We start from the raw sequence: 23,762 nt of genomic DNA, 5'->3' as shown, positions 1-23,762 counted from the left end.
TCTCCGTTTTTCCAGGGAAAAGAGCCCCAGTTTCTCCAGCCTCCCGGCATATGGAAGGTTTTCCATGCCCTTTATCATTTTCGTTGCTCTTCTTTGGACGAAAATGATAAAGGGCATGGAAAATCTTCCATATGTTGAGAGGCTGGAGAAACTGGGGTTCTTTTCCCTGGAAAAACGGAGACTTAGAGGGGACATGATAGAAACTTACAAGATCATAAAAGGTATAGAGAGGGTAGAGAGGGACAGATTCTTCAGACTAGCAGGGGAAACAAGAACAAAAGGGCACTCAAGAAAATTGAAGGGAGACAGATTCAGAACAAACGCTAGGAAGTTCTTCTTCACTCAGAGGGTGGTGGATGCCTGGAATGCACTTCCAGAGGAGGTGGTGGAGCAGAGTACGATTTTGGGTTTCAAGAAGGGGTTGAACAGGTTCCTGAAGGAAAAGGGGATTGAGGGATATAGATAGAGGGGGTACTATACACGACAAAATGTCTTCAGAAGAGGATCATTTGCTGTGAGCTATTGGTTGATTTAAATGAACACTAGTCCAAAAAAGGTCTCACCTCCCCCTCTACACACACACACATTTCCTGTTTAGCTTTAAACTTAATACAGTTGGTAGAATTCCTTTCTGTTCCTTTCTTGCACCCTAATCAAACTGGTTTTTGCCATCATCACTCCACGGAACTCTCCTTAGGATTAACTACAAAAATTCTTTACCATCTTGACCATCACCAATCAGTTTTGCTCATTTCTCTAGATCTTTCCTCTGCCATCGACACTAAAGATCATAGGTTACTACTATCCCGTCTTCAAGAAATAGGTGTAGCAGGTCAAATCTTGGACTGGATCACCTCTTACTTTTCCGATAGATCATCCAAGGTCATTTTCAACAACTCATCTTCTGAACCTTAATTCACTAAATACAGTATCCCACAAGGTTATATTCTGTCACTACTTCTTTTCAATAACTTTTTGTCCCCTCATTTGACAGTAGGACAATCTATCGGCTTTACCACCTTCGCATGTGCCGATGATGTACAATTAATTCATCCTGTCGACCTGAATAACATCGAGGATGTCGTTTCCATCAATCAAAAACTCGAAAAAATTAAATCATGGTTGGATTCAAATAAGTTATCACTTAACGTTAATAAATCGAAATTAATGATCTTTCCCTTTAAAGAAGGACTAACTCTTCAGGCCCCTTTGAAATTCGAATCGCTATCAATTAAAGTTGTACCCACTCTAAAGCTTTTGGGAGTTACTCTTGACTGCAAATTCTCCTACCACAATCACATCAGCATGGTGGTTCAGAAATGTTACCACCGTCTTAGAATGATACGGTCTCTAGCTAAACTACTTGATCCGTCATCTTTGAACACATTAATCCACTCTTTGGTTATTTCCTGTATAGACTATTGTAATGCCCTTTATAAGGGCATCACCAAAAAGGAAATAAGACGCCTTCAGATAGTACAAAATACTACTATTAAGATTATTTACGGTGCAAAGAAATACGACCATGTCTCTCCTCTTCTAATCGATGCTCATTGGTTGCCCGTCAAACATAGAATTAGTTATAAAATTCTATTGTTAACCTCCACTACTCATTTAAACAACCAACCAGAGTTTATTGACAGACTCATAAGCACATAAGCATTGCCTCTGCCGAGTCAGACCATAGGTCCATCACGCCCAGCAGTCCACTCCCGCGGCGGCCCCCCAGGTCAATGACCTGTAGTGATCTATTACTCTAGAGCATTTTGTACTGTATAGTAACCCTCTAATTGTATCCCTGGATCCCCTTTTCCTTCAGGAACTCGTCCAGTCCCTTTTTGAAACCCAAAGTCGTACTCTGCTCTACCACCTCCTCTGGAAGCGCATTCCAGGTGTCCACCACCCTCTGAGTGAAGAAGAACTTCGTGGCATTTGTTCTGAACCTATTTCCCTTCAATTTTTTAGAGTGCCTTCTAGTTCTTGTTGCCCCCGCCAGTCTGAAGAATCTGTCCCTCTCTACCTTCGCTATACCCTTCATGATCTTATAAGTTTCTATCATATCCCCTCTAAGTCTCCGCTTTTCCAGGGAAAAGAGCCCCAGCTTCTCCAGCCTCTAAGCATATGAGAGGTTTTCCATGCCCTTTATCATTTTTGTTGCTCTTCTCTGGACCCTCTCGAGTACCGCCATATCCTTAAGGTATGGCGACCAGTACTGAACGCATTAAATCTCTTCGTTCTACGTCACAAAACCTCTTAGTCGTACCGTCCTTGAAACTGATCAACACGCTGAGATCTAATAACTTTGTCATCATCGCACCTTCTTTATGGAACTCATTGCCCAATCATTTATGAGTGGAATCCTCGATAAAGCAATTTAAAGCAAAACTCAAAACATTCTTATTTGACGATGCTTTCAGATAAAACTGTCCTTTTTAGGGCTAAGCCAACAATAGTCCCTCTCCCAACCTATTGTTTTAATCCTTAAGTGTGCTTTATTTTAAATATTGTAATTCAACCCTACTTTCCTAACTGTGTATAGTTTGTATATGTGTCTCATGTCAAAAGTCTATTAACCTAACATCGTATTGTACTATATTTTAATACCCACTTGTGTTGTTTCTTTTTAAGATATCTTTTTATTAATGCTATACACCGCTTTGAAATTTGAGTTAGCGGTATAAAAAATGTTTTAATAAACTTGAAACTTGAAGGAGGTTGTGAAACAGACAGGACAAGTTTCTCAGTAAGTGCAATCTGGGTACATATATTATTAATCTGTGCACGCACACACACAGACAGTTAATAAGATTTCTTCTGCACATACTAACAATTCTATGTTTCAATTTTTTTTACATTACATTAGGGACTTCTATTCCGCCTATACCTTGCAGTTCAAGGCGGATTATAAAAGAGCTAACTGGACATTTCCAGTGAAGTTACAACAGTTTGGGGGGTTTTTTTGTTACAAGGGAGGAGAGGTAGCTGGATTAATTCCGGAAGAATTTGCAAATTGGATATTAAATTGACTGTACGTTACTGTGTGATATAACAAATAGATTACAATTAGAGTACAAATAAGATTACGTTACATTTCAGGGATCTGAATACTTGGTTGGTGTTTTGGGGAGGAAGAGATTATTTAAGTGGAGGTTTTGGAGGAGAATTTATCTAGGAGGAGGGGGAAGGGTTGGGTTAAGATATCTGGATAAATTTTTTGAAAAGTAGGGTTTTGATTTCTTTTCGAAAAGTTTTGAAGTCGCCTGTTGCCGTCAACAGGTTGGAGATGGAGTGGTTAAGTTTTGCTGCTTGCGTTGCCAGAAGGTTATCAAACATCTTTTTGCGCTGAGTGCCCTTGAGTGGAGGGAAGGCAAAAGGGTTTGGAGTTCTTCTTTGTCATGAGGTGAGGATCTGGTTTAGGCGGTTGTTTTGATAGATTTAATATTGTCCTCCGCAGCAATTATTTTAACTTCTAGGGCTGTAATTTTGGATTTAATTTGTTGAACCTCTATGGTGAGGTTAGTAAGTTTTTCATTGAGATCTTCCCTAGTATCATTCATAATTTTTTTCAGAGCTCTTAGCTCCTCTAAGATTTCCCTGCTAGCCTCACTGTCAGTTAACGGCAGCGGTGTTCTGGCTGGAATATGAAGCTTTGGCTTGTTCTTCTTACCTGCCTTATTAGAGGCCATTCTTAGGTCAAATAAGTTGGTTTAGAGTGAGCATGTATCTTAATCTTTTAGCAGGATCAGGTTTGCTTGAAGAATTAACTCAATGTGTTTCTCTATTAACTGATTTAAAATCAGCTGTGGGGAGAGCAACGGATTAGGCTTCCATCTTATCCGAGAGCTCTAGAACCTATCTCAATAGGTGTGTTCTTATTGCACGGCCCTCGACAGAATCCCGTGCCGCATATAAAGGCTTGCGTAAACAACTAGATACCCTGCTGACTGAGCGGGCAATGACACATCGATGTTTATAAGTTCCGGCTATATAAGTGGGGCAATAAAGCGGGTAAATTACTGGCCAATTTGGTGCAGCCATTTAGAAAGGCTTCCCGGGTTTCCCGTATTCGGAAGAGTTAGACCACTATCCCTACGGAGGAGAAAGTGATATAAGACCAATTTGTCCGATTCAATACGGAGCTTTACGGGCCGGGCCCATATGATCTGGCCGCTCGCAATTCCTTCTTTCGCGATCTTGCCCTACCTCAAGTGTCGGCTGCTCATTTACAGCTGTTGAACGCACCTATTTCATGCCAGGAAGGTCAGACTGCTGTGGGGCGGCTGAAGCTGGCAAAGGCCCCCGGACTGATGGCATGGGGCTTGAGTTCTACAAAATTCTGAAACCCCAGATAGGACCGGCTTTTGTGGCAATGTATATTGATATGCAGAATACCGGACATATCTTCCCTGAACAAAGTCACGCCCATGTGGTGGTCCTTCCCATACCGGGAAGGGATCCTGAATTGGTAGGGTCCTATCGACCTATATCCCTGTTGAATCAGGATATGAAGATCCTCACAGAGATTCTGGCGGGCTGGTTAGCTCAGGTGGTTCCTTCTCTGGTTCACACTAATCAAGTGGGATTTGTCCCTGGACAGTTTGCCTCTTACGAGCCTTGGTGGCACTCCTTGAGGGCAGAGCGTGTGACATCTCCTGGCCAGCTTAGATGCCAAGAAGGCCTTTGACAAGATGACCTGGCTTATCTTTTTTGGGTACTACAACAGTTTGGCATTCTGGGCCCATTCCACCAGTGGATTGTTAGCCTTTATACTGTGCTCCGACGGCTCAACTGCTTATCAATAAATGCCACACGGCCTCTTTTTCCTTACACCGAGGAACACGGCAGGCATGCCGCCTTTCCCCACTTCTGTTTATTTTATCCTTGGAGTCCCTGGCTCACAAAATTCGGACAAGCCCGGACATCACGGACATCCGGGTGGGTGCTGAGGAATGCAAAATTACACTCTTTGCTGACGATATGCTATTGTTTGTGAGCAATGTGCAGGAGATGATTCCTCGCTTGACTACTCTTATCGGGGAATTTGGGGCCTTCTCAGGTCTCTACATCAATTTTGGTAAATCTGAGGCCATGCCTGTCTCTTCTTCGTATGTATCGCGTCATAACACAGTTTTTCCGTTTCGCTGTGGAGGGGGGTAACGCAGGTATTTGGGCATTTTTCTTAGTGTGGATTGGACTACTGTCTATCGCTGTAATATCTCTGATAAACTGAAGATGTTGCAAGACTATTGTTCTTGGTGGGGGGACTTGCCCCTATCTCTGTCTGGTAGAATTGCTCTTGTGAAAATGGTTCTGCTCCCCAAGCTCCTTTATCCTTTATAGATGATTTCTCTTTGGCTTCGCGGTGCGGTGAACGCTCTTATAGATCTTTCATTGGCTCTTTTATCTGGCACCATAGGAGAGCACGCATAGGCTGGTGGAAGCTTACACAGAGTCAAGATGGGGGGAGGATTGGCCCTGCCAGACCTTCGTTTATATAATGTTGCAGCCCTTATGAGATGGATCCATGAGCTTTATACAGGCGAGTATAGGTTCTCCCCCGCAGGACTCTTTGACTCTTGGATGGCCCCTTATGCGGCGCTGGCATGCCTGGTTTGTCCACGGTGGTGGCATCCATGCCTCGGATTCAACTCGGTCTGGCTCACCCCTTTAAGGAAGGCGCTGACTTGGTGGCGGCACTGGATTGGTAAAGGGCAGGGTAATTGGCCTTTTTGGAATCTTGGATAGAGCCCTGATTCCACCAGGAGTGGGAGCTCCTAAGGACATTGGGGACCGGTTTGGAACCCATCTCTGCTTGGGCCATGTATCAGAGGTGGAGCCCCCGACAACATCTTCCTTTCCTTCATATGGTGCACTCCGCACCACCTGGGACTTGCCCTTATGCCCTTTTTTGCATACCTACAGTTGAGACACTATTATTTGGATAATATTCAACGCTAACCAGGGGTGGTCATTTTTTGAAGATGGATCAGATTTCCCTGTCTCTTCCCTTTTCTCTTAACTCTATCTTTTTGGTATGGGATGGCAAGAGCAGAGCGGGAGGATACCCAGCTGCCTACCATGGCCTCTAGATGGTCATTGGAAATGGGGGAGGAGATTACCCCTGGGATGCTCAAAACCTGCTTCTCTACTATAGCTCGAGGGGCATACAATGCCCAATTGCAGGAGCTCCAATTCAAATTGCTCCACCATACCTATATTACACGGACACAGGGGGTGAGAGCTGGCCTCTGGGATTCTGAGGAATGTGTAAAGTGTAGGCATATGCCCAGGACTCTATTGCACATGATCATTGAATGTCCGATTCTGGGCATCTACTGGAATGGAGAGCTGGATTTCATTGCACAGATCCTGGGGGGTGTCAGTCCAGTTGTCATATGGGACTTTAGTCTTGGGATATGATGCGTAGTTTTTGGCTCAGGGGCTGACTGCAGATCACTGGTGCTTTATGTATGTTGCTATTCTTGCTGCCAAATGGGGAGTGCTCCACATGTGGATGGATGCAGCACCCCTGGAGTTGGTGGGATGGAAGTGGTCCCTCTGAGAGCTAGCACATTGGGAGCTGCGTAACATTGGGGGCCTTGTGGAGGGATCTCTTAAGCTTTATGGGTCCTTGTGGGAACGGGTCATTGCTGCGATTGCTCCCTTGTGAGGTTGTTTTGCTACCCTATCTCCAGTCGCTGAAGGGGTGGGGGGAATGGAGGAATAGAGGCAGGGGGTTTCTGTTAGTTTGTTTTGTCTGGGGTTGGACTTTTATAAAATTATGGGAGTAAACTCAAAGATGGTGTTACTTTTCTTCCCATTCCCCTATTTTGATATTCTTTGTACATGGGGCATGGTTGGGTTTTTGCTATATCCCTTGCTTGGGCGGAGTTCTTCCTCCCCTGTCTCCATTGGTCACTTTCTTTTTGTAGCCCCTACCGATATGCTCTGGGACTGGGAAATGAACTGTATTCTTTTTTACCTTGTATTTGTATATGACTCTTGTTTGGCTGATTTTGCTGTGTTGTTTGTTTGCTTCTCAATAAAAATGTTTCAAACCAAAAAAAAAAAAGAAAAAAAATTTAAATTGAATCAGGTTGGGCAGACTGGATGGACCATTTGAGTCTTTATCTGCTGTCATCTACTATGTTTCCATGCAAAAGCATGGAACTTTGAATGCTGCATTAACGTGCGTAAGATCCAGGATTGGTCTCCAATCCAATCGTCTGAGCCTTTCTTTGGCACAATAAAGTATAAGGAGTATCTACCCAAGACTGAGGCTTTGGACAGCACCAGTTCTATGGCCTGAATATCCAATAATCTTTGTACAGTGGCCTGCATTTTGACTGCCTTATTTGAGTGCCCCGCAGGAGAGTCTACAAACCAATCTGTCAGAGGCTGGGCAAATTCCAGCTTGCAGCCAGACTGAATAATGTCCAGAAACCACTGGTTAGACAACATGCGCATCCAGGCCTGCAGGAACACAGAGTCTGCCCCCAATATCTGGAGAAACCTCCCTCGGTCTGGCATCATTTCACCTTTTTGGCAGAGGAAGCTGAACAGAAGGCAGAATAGCCTGGAGCTTCAGAACATCTGCCTGTAATTCTGTAGAAATCTTTGAGACGTGGAGCTTGAATAAGGGCAGTAATGCCTGGAGCCATGAAAATTAGAGCATCCCAAAGCCATTGCTTCAAAGCCACTCCCAAAGCCACTGTCTCAAAAAGTCACCTGAGAACCACATCCATACAGCAGTCCTGCATGTCCTTAAGCATCATACCACCTTCACTGGGAAGTGAGGTGCATTTAGTCATCTGTGCAACCAAAGAATCCACTTTAGGCTGACCAAGAAGCTGCCGGCACTCCTGCTGCATAAGGTACAAACAGGAAATAGCTCTTGAGAGTGCCTTCCGGAGAATACCATTGCTCTGAGATCAGAATGCTCAAATCAGGATGCCAGGGAAAGCGGAAGATTGAGCTCATACTCCATAAAGGAGAGAGGAAGAAGCCGGTTGAGTGACTAAATTCAACTCCTGTAGAGTTTCTGAAATGAGATCAGGCAAAGCAGCAGACTTAAATGCAGAATCGTGGAATCATCCCCAGGTTCTAAAGCCAGAGAACGATCTGGCATATTGTCCCGAGTCCCACGCCACGGGGAGAGCGTCCCTGGATAACAAGGGATTCCCAAGCTGATCATCATCATCAAATTCTGCGAAGGACTCTGGACCCTGTGGTATACTGTAGATTCGCCATGTGATGACTTAACCTTGTGCTTCTTGGGCTGTGGAGGATCCGTAGCCTTGCGTAAGAACTTTCAGGTGTAACAACCCCGAAAATAAGTAAAGCCACCCCAAAGGGTTAGCTGAGTATTTTAACATCTGCTTAGCCAAGGGAGAGACTAAGCTTTTTGCTGCTGCCTCTCCCGGCCGTGCCATGTAGCACTTGGTACAAGGACACTCCTGAGGTGCTAAATTTACACATTTCTGGCAAGTATCCACAGTAGGAGAGCCCAAGGACTCCATCCCAAGTTTTGAGACAAAGTTTGCAAATTTAGAAGAGCAAGAAGCTTTTGTAAAAAAAAAAAAAAATTGCTGCAAATCTTACAACGTCTCTTCAGATTCCCCTCCCTTTTCTAAAGAGTACCAAGCATAAAACAGGATACTTACAGCAATTACAACAATATTGATCACAGCATTGATCCAGAGAATCACACAACTATATGCTGTACTTCGATCAAAATGATGGACGCCTTTTACAAAGCAACAGTAGCAATTCATGCATGGCAAATGTGATGCAGCCCATTCCATTTCTATGGTCTACATTGCATTTGTCTTAGAGTACCACTGTGACTTTGTAAAAGAGGTCCTATGTTAACTAATATGTCCCTTTCTCCACACAATGCAAATTAAAATAGCAATCATGAATGATAATGTAGTGTTATGAATGTAGTGTTATGAATGTTATGAATGTAGTGCAATAACTGTGCCCTTCACTAATTATTTCAACTTACTGCATAAAGTATATTTCAAAATAGAAACAAAGAAATGATCTACCTGAGAAGCATCCACCATTCACAGGTCTTAAGAAGCTAAATTTCTTACCCCCATAAGAAGGCAAAACTATTAAATAAGGTTTCTAGTGATATAAAATTTTGTAATTGCTATACTGTATATTCTCTGTGTTCACTGACTTTTTAAAATCCCCACTGTAAAGGGAATTGAGACATCCAGGCTGAAGAATGATCTAGAGCAGTGGTTCTTAAACCTGTCCTGGGGGACACCCAGCAAGTTGGGTTTTCAAGATATCCGTAATGAATATGCATGAGGTAGATTTGCATATAATAGAGATGACCCAGAACAGGTTAAGAACAGCTGATCTGGAGTTTGGCAGTTAAGATTTAGGGGGAAAATCACTAAAGAGCAGTAAAATATGGCATTTTATTGCTGCTTAGTTTACTGGGGGAGTCGCTAATCTGTGGTAATTCAGTATCAAAGGTTAGTGACTGCTGCAACAAATGAATAACAGAATATGTAATCAGCCTTGCAGGTTGCAATATTCTAGTCCCCAGGAGCATGAGTAACTAATACATGGTCCAATGCTCCTGTTTTAATTATGTATGTAATATTTGTAATCTGCTTTGGTTAAAAGTGGAATACAAATAATAAACTATAAACTATAGAAGAATGCTCCATGGATCTCCCTCCTCCTCTGAAAGCCTCCTCCCCTGAAGATACTCCCACCCCTTAATGACAGATTTAATAACTATAAACCAACCTCATAGGCCCCGTTAGTAGGGTTACCAGATTTTATGTATGTAAAATCCAGACCCATAGCCACGCCCCAGCTTCAGGAGGGACGGTACTCGCGCATGCGACACAATAATGTCACTGCATTGCATCCATGCCTGTGTGGATGCCCCTCCCAATGCGATCTGCTTTTCAAAACCCAGACAAAGTGCTGAGTTTTGAAAAGCCATACGGAAACCCGGACATGACCTCTGAAAAGATGACATGTTCAGGGAAATTCGAATGTCTGGTAGCCCTACCCCTTAGAAACCCACCCACATCCCCCAAGCCAATCTTTGGGAGGGTTGGGAAGTTCCGGCAGGAGCAACTAAGCATCCCTCCTGCCGGCAATCTTTGTGGGGGAGTGGTGAGGGGAGGTTCCAGCAGGAGGGGAGTGAGGGAGTTCTGGCATCCTTCCTGCCGGTAGTCATTGCGAGGGGGCGATGGGTTGCCACGGTCACTAAACTTATCATGGCAGGGAGATCATTTGCCACGATAAGCTCAGCAGCTGCTTGAAATGTAGGTCAGCATTTTTCTGGCCTACATTTCAGGCGACTATCACAGGTTTAGGGAGGCACCTAGGCTACCTGAGCTCGTGTAAGGCCATTTCCAGGTGAAACAACACCCACACTGAACAGGGTAACTTACCAAACTCTGCCCTTAGTTGCCAGGAATAATGATAATTGCACAAATCTTTTCCAATCGGTTATTTTTTATTAGCTTTATCATAATTCAACTTTCAGAAAGTAATTTGTACAAGGAGTCATTTCAGACGCGCAAAATAAGGCATTTCTGGCAACGGACTCAACTCTATGCTTGTTTGTACATTCCTATATACCTTACATGATGACATCCCTTCACTAACATCTAACTGGTCAAAAAAGAACAGTTTCTTACCGTAACAGGTGTTATCCAGGGACAGCAGGCAGCTATTCTCACATGTGGGTGACGTCATCGACGGAGCCCGGATGCTGACGCCTCACAAGCAGACTTGCTTGAAGAAACTCGAAGTTTCGAGTCGCCCGCACTGCGCATGCGCGAGTGCCTTCCTGCCCAGCGTAGGATGCATCTCCTCAGTTCAGATAGCTAGCAGAGAAGCCAACCAGGGGAGGTGGGTGGGTTGTGAGAATAGCTGCCTGCTGTCCCTGGATAACACCTGTTACGGTAAGTAACTGTGCTTTATCCCAGGACAAGCAGGCAGGTATTTTCACATGTGGGTGACCTCCAAGCTAACCAGAATGGGATGGTGGGAGTGTTGGCAATTTAATACTGTTTGGCCAAACTGTCCATCCCGTCTGGAGAAAATATCCAGATAATAGTGAGAAGTGAAGGTATGAACCGAGGACCAAGTAGCAGCTCTACAAATTTCCTCAATAGGTGTAGATCTGAGGAAAGCTACAGAAGCTGCCATAGCTCTAACCTTATGGGCTGTGACTTTACTGTGAAGGGGTAATCCAGCCTGGGCATAGCAGAGAGATACATGTCGCCATCCAGTTGGAGATGGTACGCTTAGAAATAGGATGGCCCAACTTATTTAGATCGAAGGAAACAAAAAGTTGAGGAGCAGTTCTGTGTGGTTTGATGCATTCCAAATAGAAGGCCAAAGCACGTTTACAGTCTAGAGTATGAAGAGCTGATTCTCCAGGATGAGAATGAGGCTTTGGAAAAAAACACTGGAAGAACAATGAGATGAAATTCCGAGACCACTTTAGGGAGGAATTTAGGATGAGAACGAAGAACCACTTTGTCATGATGGAACACCGTGAATGGTGGGTCAGCAACTAAAGCAGCTCACTGACTCGTCGAGCAGAAGTGAGGGCTATGAGAAGTACCACTTTCCAAGTGAGTACTTCAGATGAGCCTTATCAATTGGTTCAAATGGAGGCTTCATCAGTTGAGTAAGGACAACATTGAGATCCCAAACCACAGGAGGCGGTTTGAGAGGAGGTTTGACATTGAAGAGTCCTTTCATGAATTTGGAAACCACTGGATGAGCAGAGAGGGGTTTCCCGTCAATAGGCTGATGGAAAGACGCAATTGCACTGAGATGGACTCGGATAGATGTAGACTTGAGGCCAGAATGGGATAAGTGCAAAAGGTAGTCCAAAACAGAAGATAAGGAGGAATGCTGAGGCTCCTTATGATGAGAACAACACCACGTAGAAAATCTAGTCCATTTTTTGGTGATAGCTTTGTCTAGTGGTAGGCTTCCTAGAAGCTTCTAAAACATCTCTTACAGATTGAGAAAACTGAAGAGGGATTATGTTGAGAGGTACCAAACTGTCAGGTGTAGAGACTGCAGGTTGGGATGAAGCAGAGATCCTTGACTCTGTGTAAGCAGAGAAGGAAAAACTGGTAGAAGGTAAAGCTCCCTGCTGCTGAGTTGAAGTAGAAGGGAGTACCAAGGTTGTCTCGGCCACCAAGGAGCAATTAGAATCATGGTGGTATGATCGTTTTTCAACTTTACCAGAGTCTTGAGAATGAGAGGAAATGGAGGGAATGCATATAGGAAGAGATTCGTCCGTTCCAGAAGAAAAGCATCTGCATCGAGGCGATGAGGAGAGTATATCCTGGAGCAGAACTGATGCAGTTTGTAGTTGTGGGGAGCCGCAAAGAAGTCTATCTGAGGCGTTCCCCACTGTGAAAAAATGTGATGAAGAGGCGAGGAATGGAGTGTCCATTCGTGAAGTTGCAGAAGACAACTCAAGTTGTCCGCCAAGCAATTCTTCGCCCCTTGAATGTAGACAGCTTTGAGGAAGGTGTTGTGATGGATTGCCCAATCCCAAACCTTCAGAGCTTCTTGACAAAGGGAGGCAGATCCCGTTCCTCTCTGTTTGTTCACATAATACATGCGACTTGGTTGTCTGTCCGGATGAGGACTACCTGGTCGTGAAGATGTTGAAAAGCGTTGAGAGCCTTAAAAATTGCTCTGAGTTCCAACAGATTTATATGACATTGACGATCCGTACTGGTTCAGTGGCCTTGAGTACAGAGACCATCGAGATGAGCGCCCCAAGCGTAGGTCGAAGAGTCTGTCGTGAGGAACTTCTGATGAGGGGGCGTTTGAAAAAGCAAGCATCTGGAAAGATTGGAAGAGAGCATCCACCAATGGAGAGACTTCTTCAATGAAGAAATGACTAAAATGTGTCGAGAAAGAGGGTCGTAAACTTGCGCCAATTGAGATGCCAGGGTCCACTGAGGAATTCTGAGGTGAAGTCTGGCAAAAGGAGTCACGTATACTGTAGAGGCCATGTGACCCAGAAGTACCATCATGTGTCTCATTGAGATGGAAGAGCGGGAAGACACAGTTTGACAGAGTTGAAGAAGAGCTTCTAGACATTGTTGTGGAAGGAATACTCTGAGTTGGACAGTGTCCAGAACAGCTCCAATGAATTGTAGAGCTTGTGAGAGTTGAAGTTGAGATTTGGGAAAATTGATCTCGAATCCCAAACTTTGTAAGAACCAGGAAGTCTGTCGGGTTGCTACAATAACCCCTTGAGACGTGGAATCTTTGATGAGCCAGTCGTCGAGGTAGAGAAACACTTTAAGACCATGATTCCTTAGAGCTGCTGCTACTACTACCAGGCACTTGGTGAATACTCTGGGAGACGAGACCAGGCCGAATGGTAGTACTCTGTATTGATAATGCAGATTCCCCACCTGAAATCTGAGGTATTGATGGGAGGCCGGGTGAATGGGGATATGAGTGTAGGCCTCCTTGAGATCCAGAGAGCATAACCAGTCATTCTGCTCGAGAAGGGGATAAAGGGATGCCAGGGACAACATACAAAACTTTTCTTTGACTAGAAATTTGTTTAGAGCCCTGAGATCCAGAATGGGTCGCAGATCGCCCATTTTCTTCAGAACAAGGAAGTAATGGGAGTAAAACCCCCTGTTCTGCTGTTCCAAGGGAACTGGTTCGATGGCATGGAGACGAAGCAGAGCTTGAGCTTCCTGAAGAAGAAGGGCGGTCTGGGAAGGATTGGAAGGATACTCTCTTGGAGGAAACTCTGGTGGAGCCTGAGTGAAATGAAGAGAGTATCCTTCTCTGATGATGGTAAGCACCCAGAGGTCGGATGTAATTATCGTCCATCGGAGGTAAAAATGATGGAGATGACCTCCTATAGGGGGAAAATGAGACAGAGTCAGAACAGTAGAGGTTATGCTCTGTTGTAAACAGTCAAAAAGGCCGAGTTGCTTTAGGTGCAGCAGAAGGTTGAGGATTTTGTTGCTTCTGAGGCTGCTGTTTCTTAAGAGGAGGGTGAGTATAAGGAGCCAGCTTCGGAGCAAAACGCCTTTGATATATAAGAGAGGGCATGCAGGTTTGGCAGGAGCTGGCTTTGGCTTGGGTCTGACAATAGAAGCAAAGGATTTTTCATGGTCAGACAATTTCTTGGTGGCTGACTCGATAGATTCATCAAAGAGGTCATTGCCCTCACAAGGAATATTAGCTAAGCGGTCTTGAAGATTAGGGTCCATGTCAATGGTACGAAGCCAGGCAAGATGATGCACAGCTACAGAGCAAGCAGCTGCTTGGGCAGACAACTCGAAGGAGATGCAAATGGAGTTGAGACAAAGAAACAAGGACTTTTTGAAATTCAAAGTGCATTTGAGCATCCAAATAATTAAAAAACTTTGGTAGTAGAGAAATGAGGAACTCAAAATAAGTAATAAAATGGAAATTATAATTCAGGACTTTAGAGAACATTCTGATAGATGCGACGTTCAAACTTGTCCATAGTTTTTCCCTCCCTGCCAGGAGAAACGGTGGCATAAACCTTGGAAGGATGGGACCTCTTCAAGGAGAACTCGACAAGCAGGGATTGATGAGATAACTGCGAGTTGTCAAAGCCTTTGTGATGTACAGTTTTATACCTAGAGTCCAACTTTCCTGGAACAGCTGTTATGGTATAAGGTATTTCCAGGCATTGACCAAAGGTCTGATTCAAAAGCTTATGAAGAGAGGAAGCTTAAGTGACTCTGCCGGAGGTTGAGGGAGATGCATGACTTCGAGATACTCTTTACAGTATTTAGAGCAAGTGTCTAATTGAAGATACAAGTCCACAGCCATCTGACGAAGGAAAGATGAGAAAGATAGCTGATCCGCCAATGCTTTGCTTCGAGAAGGACTCGAGGACATCGAAGCAGCTTGAGTCGAAGATGAAGCCTCGGCAGGAAAAAAGGCATCAAAGGAACATGGTGACTTGGACGAGGCAATCGAAACCGGGATATCCTCGAGGTCCGGCATTGGAGACCTCGAACGAGGAGTCGGTGGTGTAGTCGAAGTCGGCTTAATTGAAGAAGGTCATTCTTTAGAAGAACTACTATGCCTGGAAGGATGTCTCGATGAAGGCCTCGATCGTCGGTGAGAACTGTGCCTGGAAGCAGATCTCGAGGATCGAGGAGACTTCGCCTTGGAGACTGAAGCAGGTTATTGAGGCCAGCAGCATGCCTGATTTTAAGGCCAAATGGGATAGACACGTGGGATCTATTCACAGAGAAAGGTAGGGGAGGGTCATTGGGGTGGGAAGACAGATGGGCCGTGGCCCTTATCTGCCGTCTATTTCTATGTTTCTATGCTATCAAAAAATGGATAGGACTGGCGGCCGTAGATTGAAGCTCCAGAGGCTTGATGGAGGAACCTTGATGCACTCTCAAAGACTCTGCTCCTTGTATAGAGTGTGAGGATTCCTGTCGAGGCACTCGCAAAGAATCTGCTCCTTGCTTCACGTGCTTGGATACCAGACCAGACACTTGCAGAGACTCTGCTCCCTGCAAAGAGTGTGGAAGGTCAGACTGAGGCAAAGGAAGTGGCTCGACCTCGCAGGAGTCTGCTGAATGCCCAGGCTGGATAAGAGTAAGCAGTTTTGGTCCCATATTTGTAAGGAACTGAATAAACTGCTTCTCTAACATGGTCTGGAAAGAAGCCGGCAAGGATGGATCTGCGTCTGAAACCGGACCACTTTTTTGGCTGGAGGTTCCTTTGAGGTAGTGTGAGTGTACTTCGACTTGGGAGTCTTAGGCACTGTAATCACTACCGGTGGAACCGACTGCTGAGCTATCTGACCTGAGGAAACAGGGGAAGATGCAGCAGAAGTCATCGAAGAAAGAGCCGCTGCAAATGATGAAGGTCTGATGAGGCTCGAGGTGGAAGCAGTAGGAGCAGGAGGAACCTCGGTAAGAGTCGAGGCCGAAGACGTCTTCGAAGTCGAGGGATCAGTAGAAGATTCCATCTCGAAGAGCTTGTCCACCAAAATACAACGATGATTGAAAGCATGAGGCTGAAGCATTTGGCAAGACAGGCACGACCTAGGATTATGTTTCGGCCCAAGACACTTAAGACAGCGATGGTGTGGGTCCGTAAGAGAGATCGCGCGCTGGAACATGCTACACTTCTTGAAGCCCTTAGCAGGCTGGGACATAAAAGGAAAAATAACCGCCACAAGATTGAAGCACTCAGGCTGCGGCCTGTCCCGAAAAACGGACGGAAGAGGAAAAATTTATTTATTTTTTTTAACTAAAAATAAAAGAAATAAAATAAAAACAGTGATTCGAGAGGGAAAAAATACAAACCGCGGTTCAGAGAAGGCACAAAGTAACAAAGTTAAATGCTGAGAGTCAAAGATGGATTTCTCAGCTCCGCAGAAAACTGAGAACTGAATAGACACACCCTACCCTGGGCAGGAAGGCACTCGCGCATGCGCGGTGCGGGTGACTCGAAACTTCGAGTTTCTTCAAGCAAGTCTGCTTGTGAGGCGTCCGCATCCGGGGTCCGATGACGTCACCCACATGTGAGAATACCTGCCTGCTTGTCCTGGGATAATATTTGATTCCGTATAAGGCTTGCTTCTATACCTTCATATGGGGGCGTCTCACAAAAGCATTCCTAAAAATTACATTCATATAACTAAAAAGTTACATTCTTATACAAAGCTTACATGGTTTATAAAGAAAAATACAAAAACAAATATTGGAATATACTCACAAAAAATAATCCATACACACAGCTTTAAACCCTTTCTGTTAAAGTCAGATTTTTTTTTTTTTATGTGCGTCACGATTGGTGGTTCGACAGCAGTAGGTTGCCTAAAATCGGGACACTGTTTATAGAATTTGCCCCTAGGTCGGCAAACTATTTTTGGAAAGAACATACTTTAGTCCTTCAAATGTGCCAAATGATCTAAAGCAAACTGTACACTTTGTCAAATAATTGCAAAAAAAATTAATGCATGTAAACTTACCCCTCTGTCTTCTTCCAGTCACACCAGAATTTTTGCCCTATCCCTTCCATATCAAACTTGAACTTGCTGAGGCAGAGCTCCTCAATAAGATGCACATAGATGGGCTCATTGCATGTAACAACAACAATTAAATGATGGACTGAAATAGAAGAAAAAGAAAGGAAGGATTTATTTTAAAACTATTAGGACTCAGAAAAACATCCTTAATGGAAACTGCCACAAATAAAATGATAGGACCAGATATTCAAAGGGGTTTATATATTTAGTGGTAGCCACTAAACCTGTAAATTCCTTATCCCTGAAATATCTGTGGTACTATAGAGGTAGTTCAATTAGAGAAAAGTACCAAGTGATTGTGTACTTTGAATGAGGGATCACACTACACATCATTTTATAAAGAAGAGTATATGCACACATGAACACAAGTACATGCTATCAAAAGGGGCATTTGGGGAGTAGAAAATGGGCAAACACTGGGAAGATTCAGAATGTACATATGTATGATGTACCAGTATTCTATAAGTGTCAGATGCTCATTTGTCACCAAAAGCATGTGCCCACATCTACAGCTGCTAAATATATTGACTAGAATGGAAAGTTGATGTTCTTTTGACCTGGAGTATTGGTAAGGGCATTTTGCTGCTGATTGGTTTCTTAGTATATATTCAGTCCTCACTTATCCTAAATCTGAGGGAAGGGATATTACTAGTGGTTATTATTTATTTAAAAAAATTAACCTGCATATCACTAGGCAGTTACCAATATAAAAATGTACATACAGATTTAAAACACATAATCACAAACATTATACAGTAAAATCGAGAGCAACTAATATACAGTAGATCAATCCCAAGAGAACCTGCATATACAAATACTTTTCAAGCATTTTTCTGAACTGCTATTGTTCAATATATTTTATTGAGCACAGAAGAACCAAAAACAGATATACAAAATACAACAAGATCAGCTCAGGAATTCTCCCAGAAGCAATCCACCCCCCCCCCTAATCCACCCCACCCCCAGCCCCCTCACACATATACCATAAGAGGTACTCCATACAAAGAAAACAAAGAATCATAGACAAAAGGATATTAAACAAAACAGAGTTACATAGGTAACAAGGCTAACAATTCAACAGACGGCTACGGGCCACCGGTGTCATAGTAAACCAAAAGGGTTCCCAAGTGCGCTGGAAGACCCGTCCAGGCAAAGAAGAAATATCTTGCACACCTTTGCGCTCCCAGGAGAGGAGCGTAATCAGGCGACAGCGCCATAAATCGGCACTTAAACAAGATACACTGTATAGCTGTCAAAACAGTCCAACGAAGGAATGCTACTGCCCCAGGTCAACGAGGATGAAAGTGTGGGGAGGCACCCAACAACACCAAAGCAGAGCGCTGTACAGTAATGTTCCAAATGCGGTCAACAAAAAGAAAAATAGAGTCCCAAAAGGCTTGTACTGCAGGACAAGTCCAGAACATGTGACCTAGACCAGCGTCAGAGGCGTGACAGCGCTGGCAAGCTGCAGTTGGGCGAAGCCCCGCCAAATGAGCTCGCTGTGGAGATATATACAATTGGAGAACTAATTTGTAATGTTGTTCCCAAAATACAGTATATGTGCCATAAATCAGTAACTTTTTTATAGCAGTCAATAGCACATCCTCAGACTATTCCACATTTAAATCACGAGCCCAAGCATCCCGTAATCTAATATAGTCAAGCAAAGGGGACTCGTCTTTCAAATGTCTATGGTAAAATTTTAATGGGTACCAGCTGTTGGGAGCCAAATGTGAATGCCGTAGAAAATAACTCCCTATTGGAAGTCGAAAGATGATTACAAGGCAGAGAGGAGATATAATGATGGATCTGCAGATAGGCAAAGCCATCTGAAGGAGGAAGAACAAATTCCTCACATAGCTGGTCAAAAGATTTTATCCTGCCTTCATCATTGACTAGATAATTTCTGAACTGCTATAATGAGGAGCAAAACCAAAGATAACTTGGCAATGCATTCCACACTCTAGGCCCAGCTACAGAGAAAGCACAGGCTGCTGTTTCAGCCCATCACAAGAGGACATGTGCTAGTGCAGAAAGCTTTCTCTCAGCTGTGAAGCACACAAGTCATGCTGGAGTATAAAATTGCTGTACATCTTTAAATACTAAGGCCCTCCTTGACCTGATATATTAAAACCAAGAACTTATTATATTTCAATGATTACCAATCTAATTTCTGTAGTAAAAGGGACACGTTCATTTTTTTCTTGCACCAAAAAATCAATCTAACTGCAGAATTATATATCTCTTGCAAGGCCTTGCAAGTATGTCACTGCCAATCTCAGATACAGAGAATTACAAAAATGTAATCTAGACAATACTAACATCTGCACTACCACTTTAAAATTATATCCCTCTAACATTGGTCTCAGCATCAATAACATACACAAATAATAAAAACGTCTTCACTATATACAGTACACAATCTAATCTTTAATGTAAATCATATTTATTAAATTTCAAATATAAGCAAAAGAGTAAAAAAAAATCATTTCAAATACAAGAAAAACAAAATTTATAGTTAATATACAATAAACATATCATTAAAAACAAATACAAATACACTCAAATCCCTGCCCTTTTCCCCCATTTTAGAACTGTAATTACATATTAAATAATATACGGCTGCGAGTATGTGATGTCAATGTATCTAAATATGGTTGCCAAATAGTAAAAAGTTGTCTTCCCTGACTAGTGTCACATTCTGATAATTGCATACTTTCCATTGTTAAAATGTGTAACATTCTAGAATGCTAATGACTATATGTTGGTCTTAAAGGTCCTATCCAAAGATAAAGTATGACTTTCAAACCTGATAAAATTGTTCCTTGAAGAAAGCCTTTTAGGCCTCTTGGACTAGGATATCTAACATCAAAAATCCAAAATATGTTATAACTATTGCAATGCCAATCAATTTCCCACATTTGCTAATGAATGTCTAAAATATTTATGGGGCACAATCAACTGGGCATCTAACCAATATAATTCTGAAAGAGAATCATATACGGGAGCTGCCCCAACGAAAAAAACTGCTTCTCCTGCCGCAGGAAGGTACTTCGGGCCGCGTGGGAGCCCAGCTCCGCCTCCCGAAGCCCCTGCCAAATTCAACTGATTTCTTCGGGAGCAGCCCTCTGCCTTCGGGTGCTGCTCCTCAATTCTCAACCCGGCTGCCTCTGCCAGTCTCCAGAACGACCGGGCCGGCGTGGGAGCCCTGCTCCGCCCCCCCGATCCCGCAGGAGGACAACTTACATAAAAAGACACAGCGCCAGCACTCGCCATTTTCCAGCACGACCGGGCCGGCGTGGGAGCCCTGCTCCGCCCCCCCGATCCCGCAGGAGGACAACTTACATAAAAAGACACAGCGCCAGCACTCGCCATTTTCCAGCACGACCGGGCCGGCGTGGGAGCCCTGCTCCACCCCCCCGATCCCGCAGGAGGACAACTTACATAAAAAGACACAGCGCCAGCACTCGCCATATCCCAGCACGACCGGGCCGGCGTGAGAGCCCTGCTCCGCCCCCCCGATCCCGCAGGAGGACAACTTACATAAAAAGACACAGCACCAGCACTCGCCATTTTCCAGCACGACCGGGCCGGCGTGAGAGCCCTGCTCCGCCCCCCCGATCCCGCAGGAGGACAACTTACATAAAAAGACACAGCGCCAGCACTCGCCTTTTTCCAGCACGACCGGGCCGGCGTGGGAGCCCTGCTCCGCCCCCCCGATCCCGCAGGAGGACAACTTACATAAAAAGACACAGCGCCAACAGCGCGCCGCTGTTCGGCGTGCCGACGAAGGCGCACGACAAAGGCGCCTGCGCCTTAGTGAGCGCCTTCGTGGAGCACCTGAGAGGAGCACCTGAGAGGAGCACCTGAGAGGAGCACCAGCGGACCTTGGAAACGGGAACACCAAAGCCCCAGAGACCACTCCACCAGACCTCCTGCCGACTTCCATTATAAGGTAAGGAGCGAAAGATCCCCGCTCCTCCCCCTCATCCAACCAGGACTCTAAGAGAGAACCATTCACTCTACCTAACACTCCGAACACTCCGAACCAGACATCAAACATGAAGCTCTCCCTGCATACACACAAACTAGCCACCCTCCTGATAATCCTCCTCATCTCTAGCTGGAAAACAACAGCAAACAACTTACCCACCACAACCCCAACCGCCAGTACAACCAACTTCCAAATTCCCCAACCGCCAGTACAACCAACTTCCAAATTCCCAACAGAAGAATACTCACATCAAGAAACCCGAGCCACCACACCAGCACTCAACACCCCATCAATGTAATCTGGAGAAGAAGATCAACACCTCCGAAAACAAAATCTCATCCAACTCCCACAACACTCATATACCCGGAAACAACTTACATTCCCCAGACCAACACGACCTCCCTTACTTGTGCCTATGTTAACATCAGATCTCTAGGACCCAAAACAGAAAACATAAAAAATTGGATAAAAACAGAAAAACTTGACTGCCTATTCCTCACTGAAACCTGGTTAACCTCAGACACAGACCCTAGAATAAAAGAAGTATGCCCGCCAGGATACAAAATAACAGTAACCTGCAGAGAGAAAAAAAGAGGAGGAGGACTAGCAATAATATTCAAGAACTCCCTAACTCTAAACATTCTTGAGAAAACATCCACTCCACAAATGGATTTCCTAGCGTGTCAACTCACAAACCCAACACTAAAAAACTCTCTAAACTGCTTGCTCTGCTACATAACACCAGGAAACTGGACCACAGTGAGACCTGAATTTGAAAACTTCATCTACCTAAACTCACTAACAGCTGAATATAACCTCATCCTAGGAGACCTAAACCTACACCTAGAAGACACAACCTCCACACCAGCAAATAACTGTCTATCCTTCCTCAATGCCTTATCCTTCCAGATCCTAAACCCACAAACCACTCATGAAAAAGGTCATCAACTGGACATTGCTGCCTTCATGTCTCACCAACCATCCAATCCAGCAATCCAAACTCCTAACGGAACATGGTCCCCATCCCTATGGTCAGACCACTACATTTATAACTTCAACATCAATTGGACCAAAACCAAACACACACCTCAATCAAAAAAAACCACATATACCTCACGCAAACATATCGACCCAACCATTTTCTGGTCAAATGTAGACGAAACTATCCAAGACTGCGACCCAAAAAACTTCATCTCCCACTGGAAAAATGTATCCACCAACATCCTGGATGATCTGGCACCCCTACAAACCAAAACCAGAACCAGCAGGAAATCAGACCAATGGTTTGATAATGAATTACTCCAACTCAAAAGACAGTGTAGAAGATTAGAAAGAAAATGGAGAAAAAAGAACCAAGATCAAACAAAAACCGACTGGAAAAAAATCAACAAACAATACAAAAATCTACTAAAAGATAAGAGGAAAAGCTACTATACTAATCTCATAGGCACGGAAACCCAAGATTCCAAAAAAATATTCCAAATCCTGAAAGAATTAACAGACACCAAACCATACACTACCACCACGAACACACCTCCACCATCACCCACCCTCTTAGCAGAACACTTCAAGAACAAAATCACCAACACCAGAGCCACACTCATCCTTAACCCATCCCATCAAAATCCAATCACAATCCACCCTACAGGAAAAGAGGCAATCGCAGCAGACAGAATTTGGACTCAATTCCCTAACATACAATGGTCAGAATTCAACAAATTCTACAAAAAATACAGCCATGCCTCCTGTGACCTCAACCATTGCCCCTCATATCTCCTTACCACCTCTAGTGTAAAATTCCGCACCATAACTCTACAATGGATCCAATTCACGCTCACAGAAGGCACATTCCCTGCTGACCTCAGCGAAATTGTCATCACCCCAATCCAAAAAGACCCAAAAGCACCACAAAACCTCCCATCTAACTTTAGACCTATAGCCTCAATTCCGCTATATGTCAAAATTATAGAAGGCCTAGTAGCCAAACTCCTCACCAATTACATAGAGGACCATAACCTACTCCACCCCATGCAATCAGGCTTCAGAACAAACTTCAGCACAGAGACACTACTAGGCTCCCTTATGGACACCGTCAGACAACAACTTAGTACAGGGAAAAAAATGCTACTCATACAACTGGACCTATCGGCGGCATTCGACCTAGTAGACCACAACATCCTTCTACAGATCTTAGATGCAATAGGCATCTCAGACAAAGTATACTCCTGGTTTGAAGGATTCCTAAAACTCAGAACCTACAGTGTAAAATCAAACAAAGAAAAGTCAGAATCCTGGTCAAACCCCTGCGGCGTACCACAAGGATCTCCACTATCCCCTACCCTCTTCAATCTCTACACTGCTTCTCTAGGAACGCATCTGGATAATCTAGGCATAACCTCCTATAGTTATGCGGATGACATCACCATCCTCGTCCCATACGATCACTCTAAACCTACCATGACAGACAAACTTCACCAAACACTTGAAGCAGTCACAACCTGGATGGAAAATCAAAAACTTAAACTCAACCAAGACAAAACCAAATTCATCCTCCTAGAAAATGACAAGATCCAAACCACAACCATCCTAGACATAAACGCAACCAAATATCCCATCCAAACCACCATAAAACTACTAGGCATGACCATAGACAGATGCTGCACAATGCAACCGCAAATAAATAAAACA

General features: G+C 44.1%; 1 protein-coding gene across 1 annotated transcript in view; it reads right to left on the bottom strand.

Moving 5' to 3' along the window:
* Window positions 1-23,762, bottom strand: part of RAMP1 (receptor activity modifying protein 1) — a 271,860-nt gene that overhangs the window by 60,573 nt on the left and 187,525 nt on the right. The window contains exon 2 of the mRNA XM_033945648.1: window positions 17,024-17,162. Within this exon, the coding sequence (XP_033801539.1) occupies window positions 17,024-17,162 (139 nt within the window). The remainder of the gene's footprint in view (window positions 1-17,023; window positions 17,163-23,762) is intronic.

Source organism: Geotrypetes seraphini, chromosome 5 (genome assembly GCF_902459505.1).
Source record: "Geotrypetes seraphini chromosome 5, aGeoSer1.1, whole genome shotgun sequence".
Classification (NCBI taxonomy): Eukaryota; Metazoa; Chordata; class Amphibia; order Gymnophiona; family Dermophiidae; genus Geotrypetes; species Geotrypetes seraphini.
Note: the sequence above shows the minus strand (reverse complement) of the source record. Positions and strands in the feature narration are given on the sequence as shown.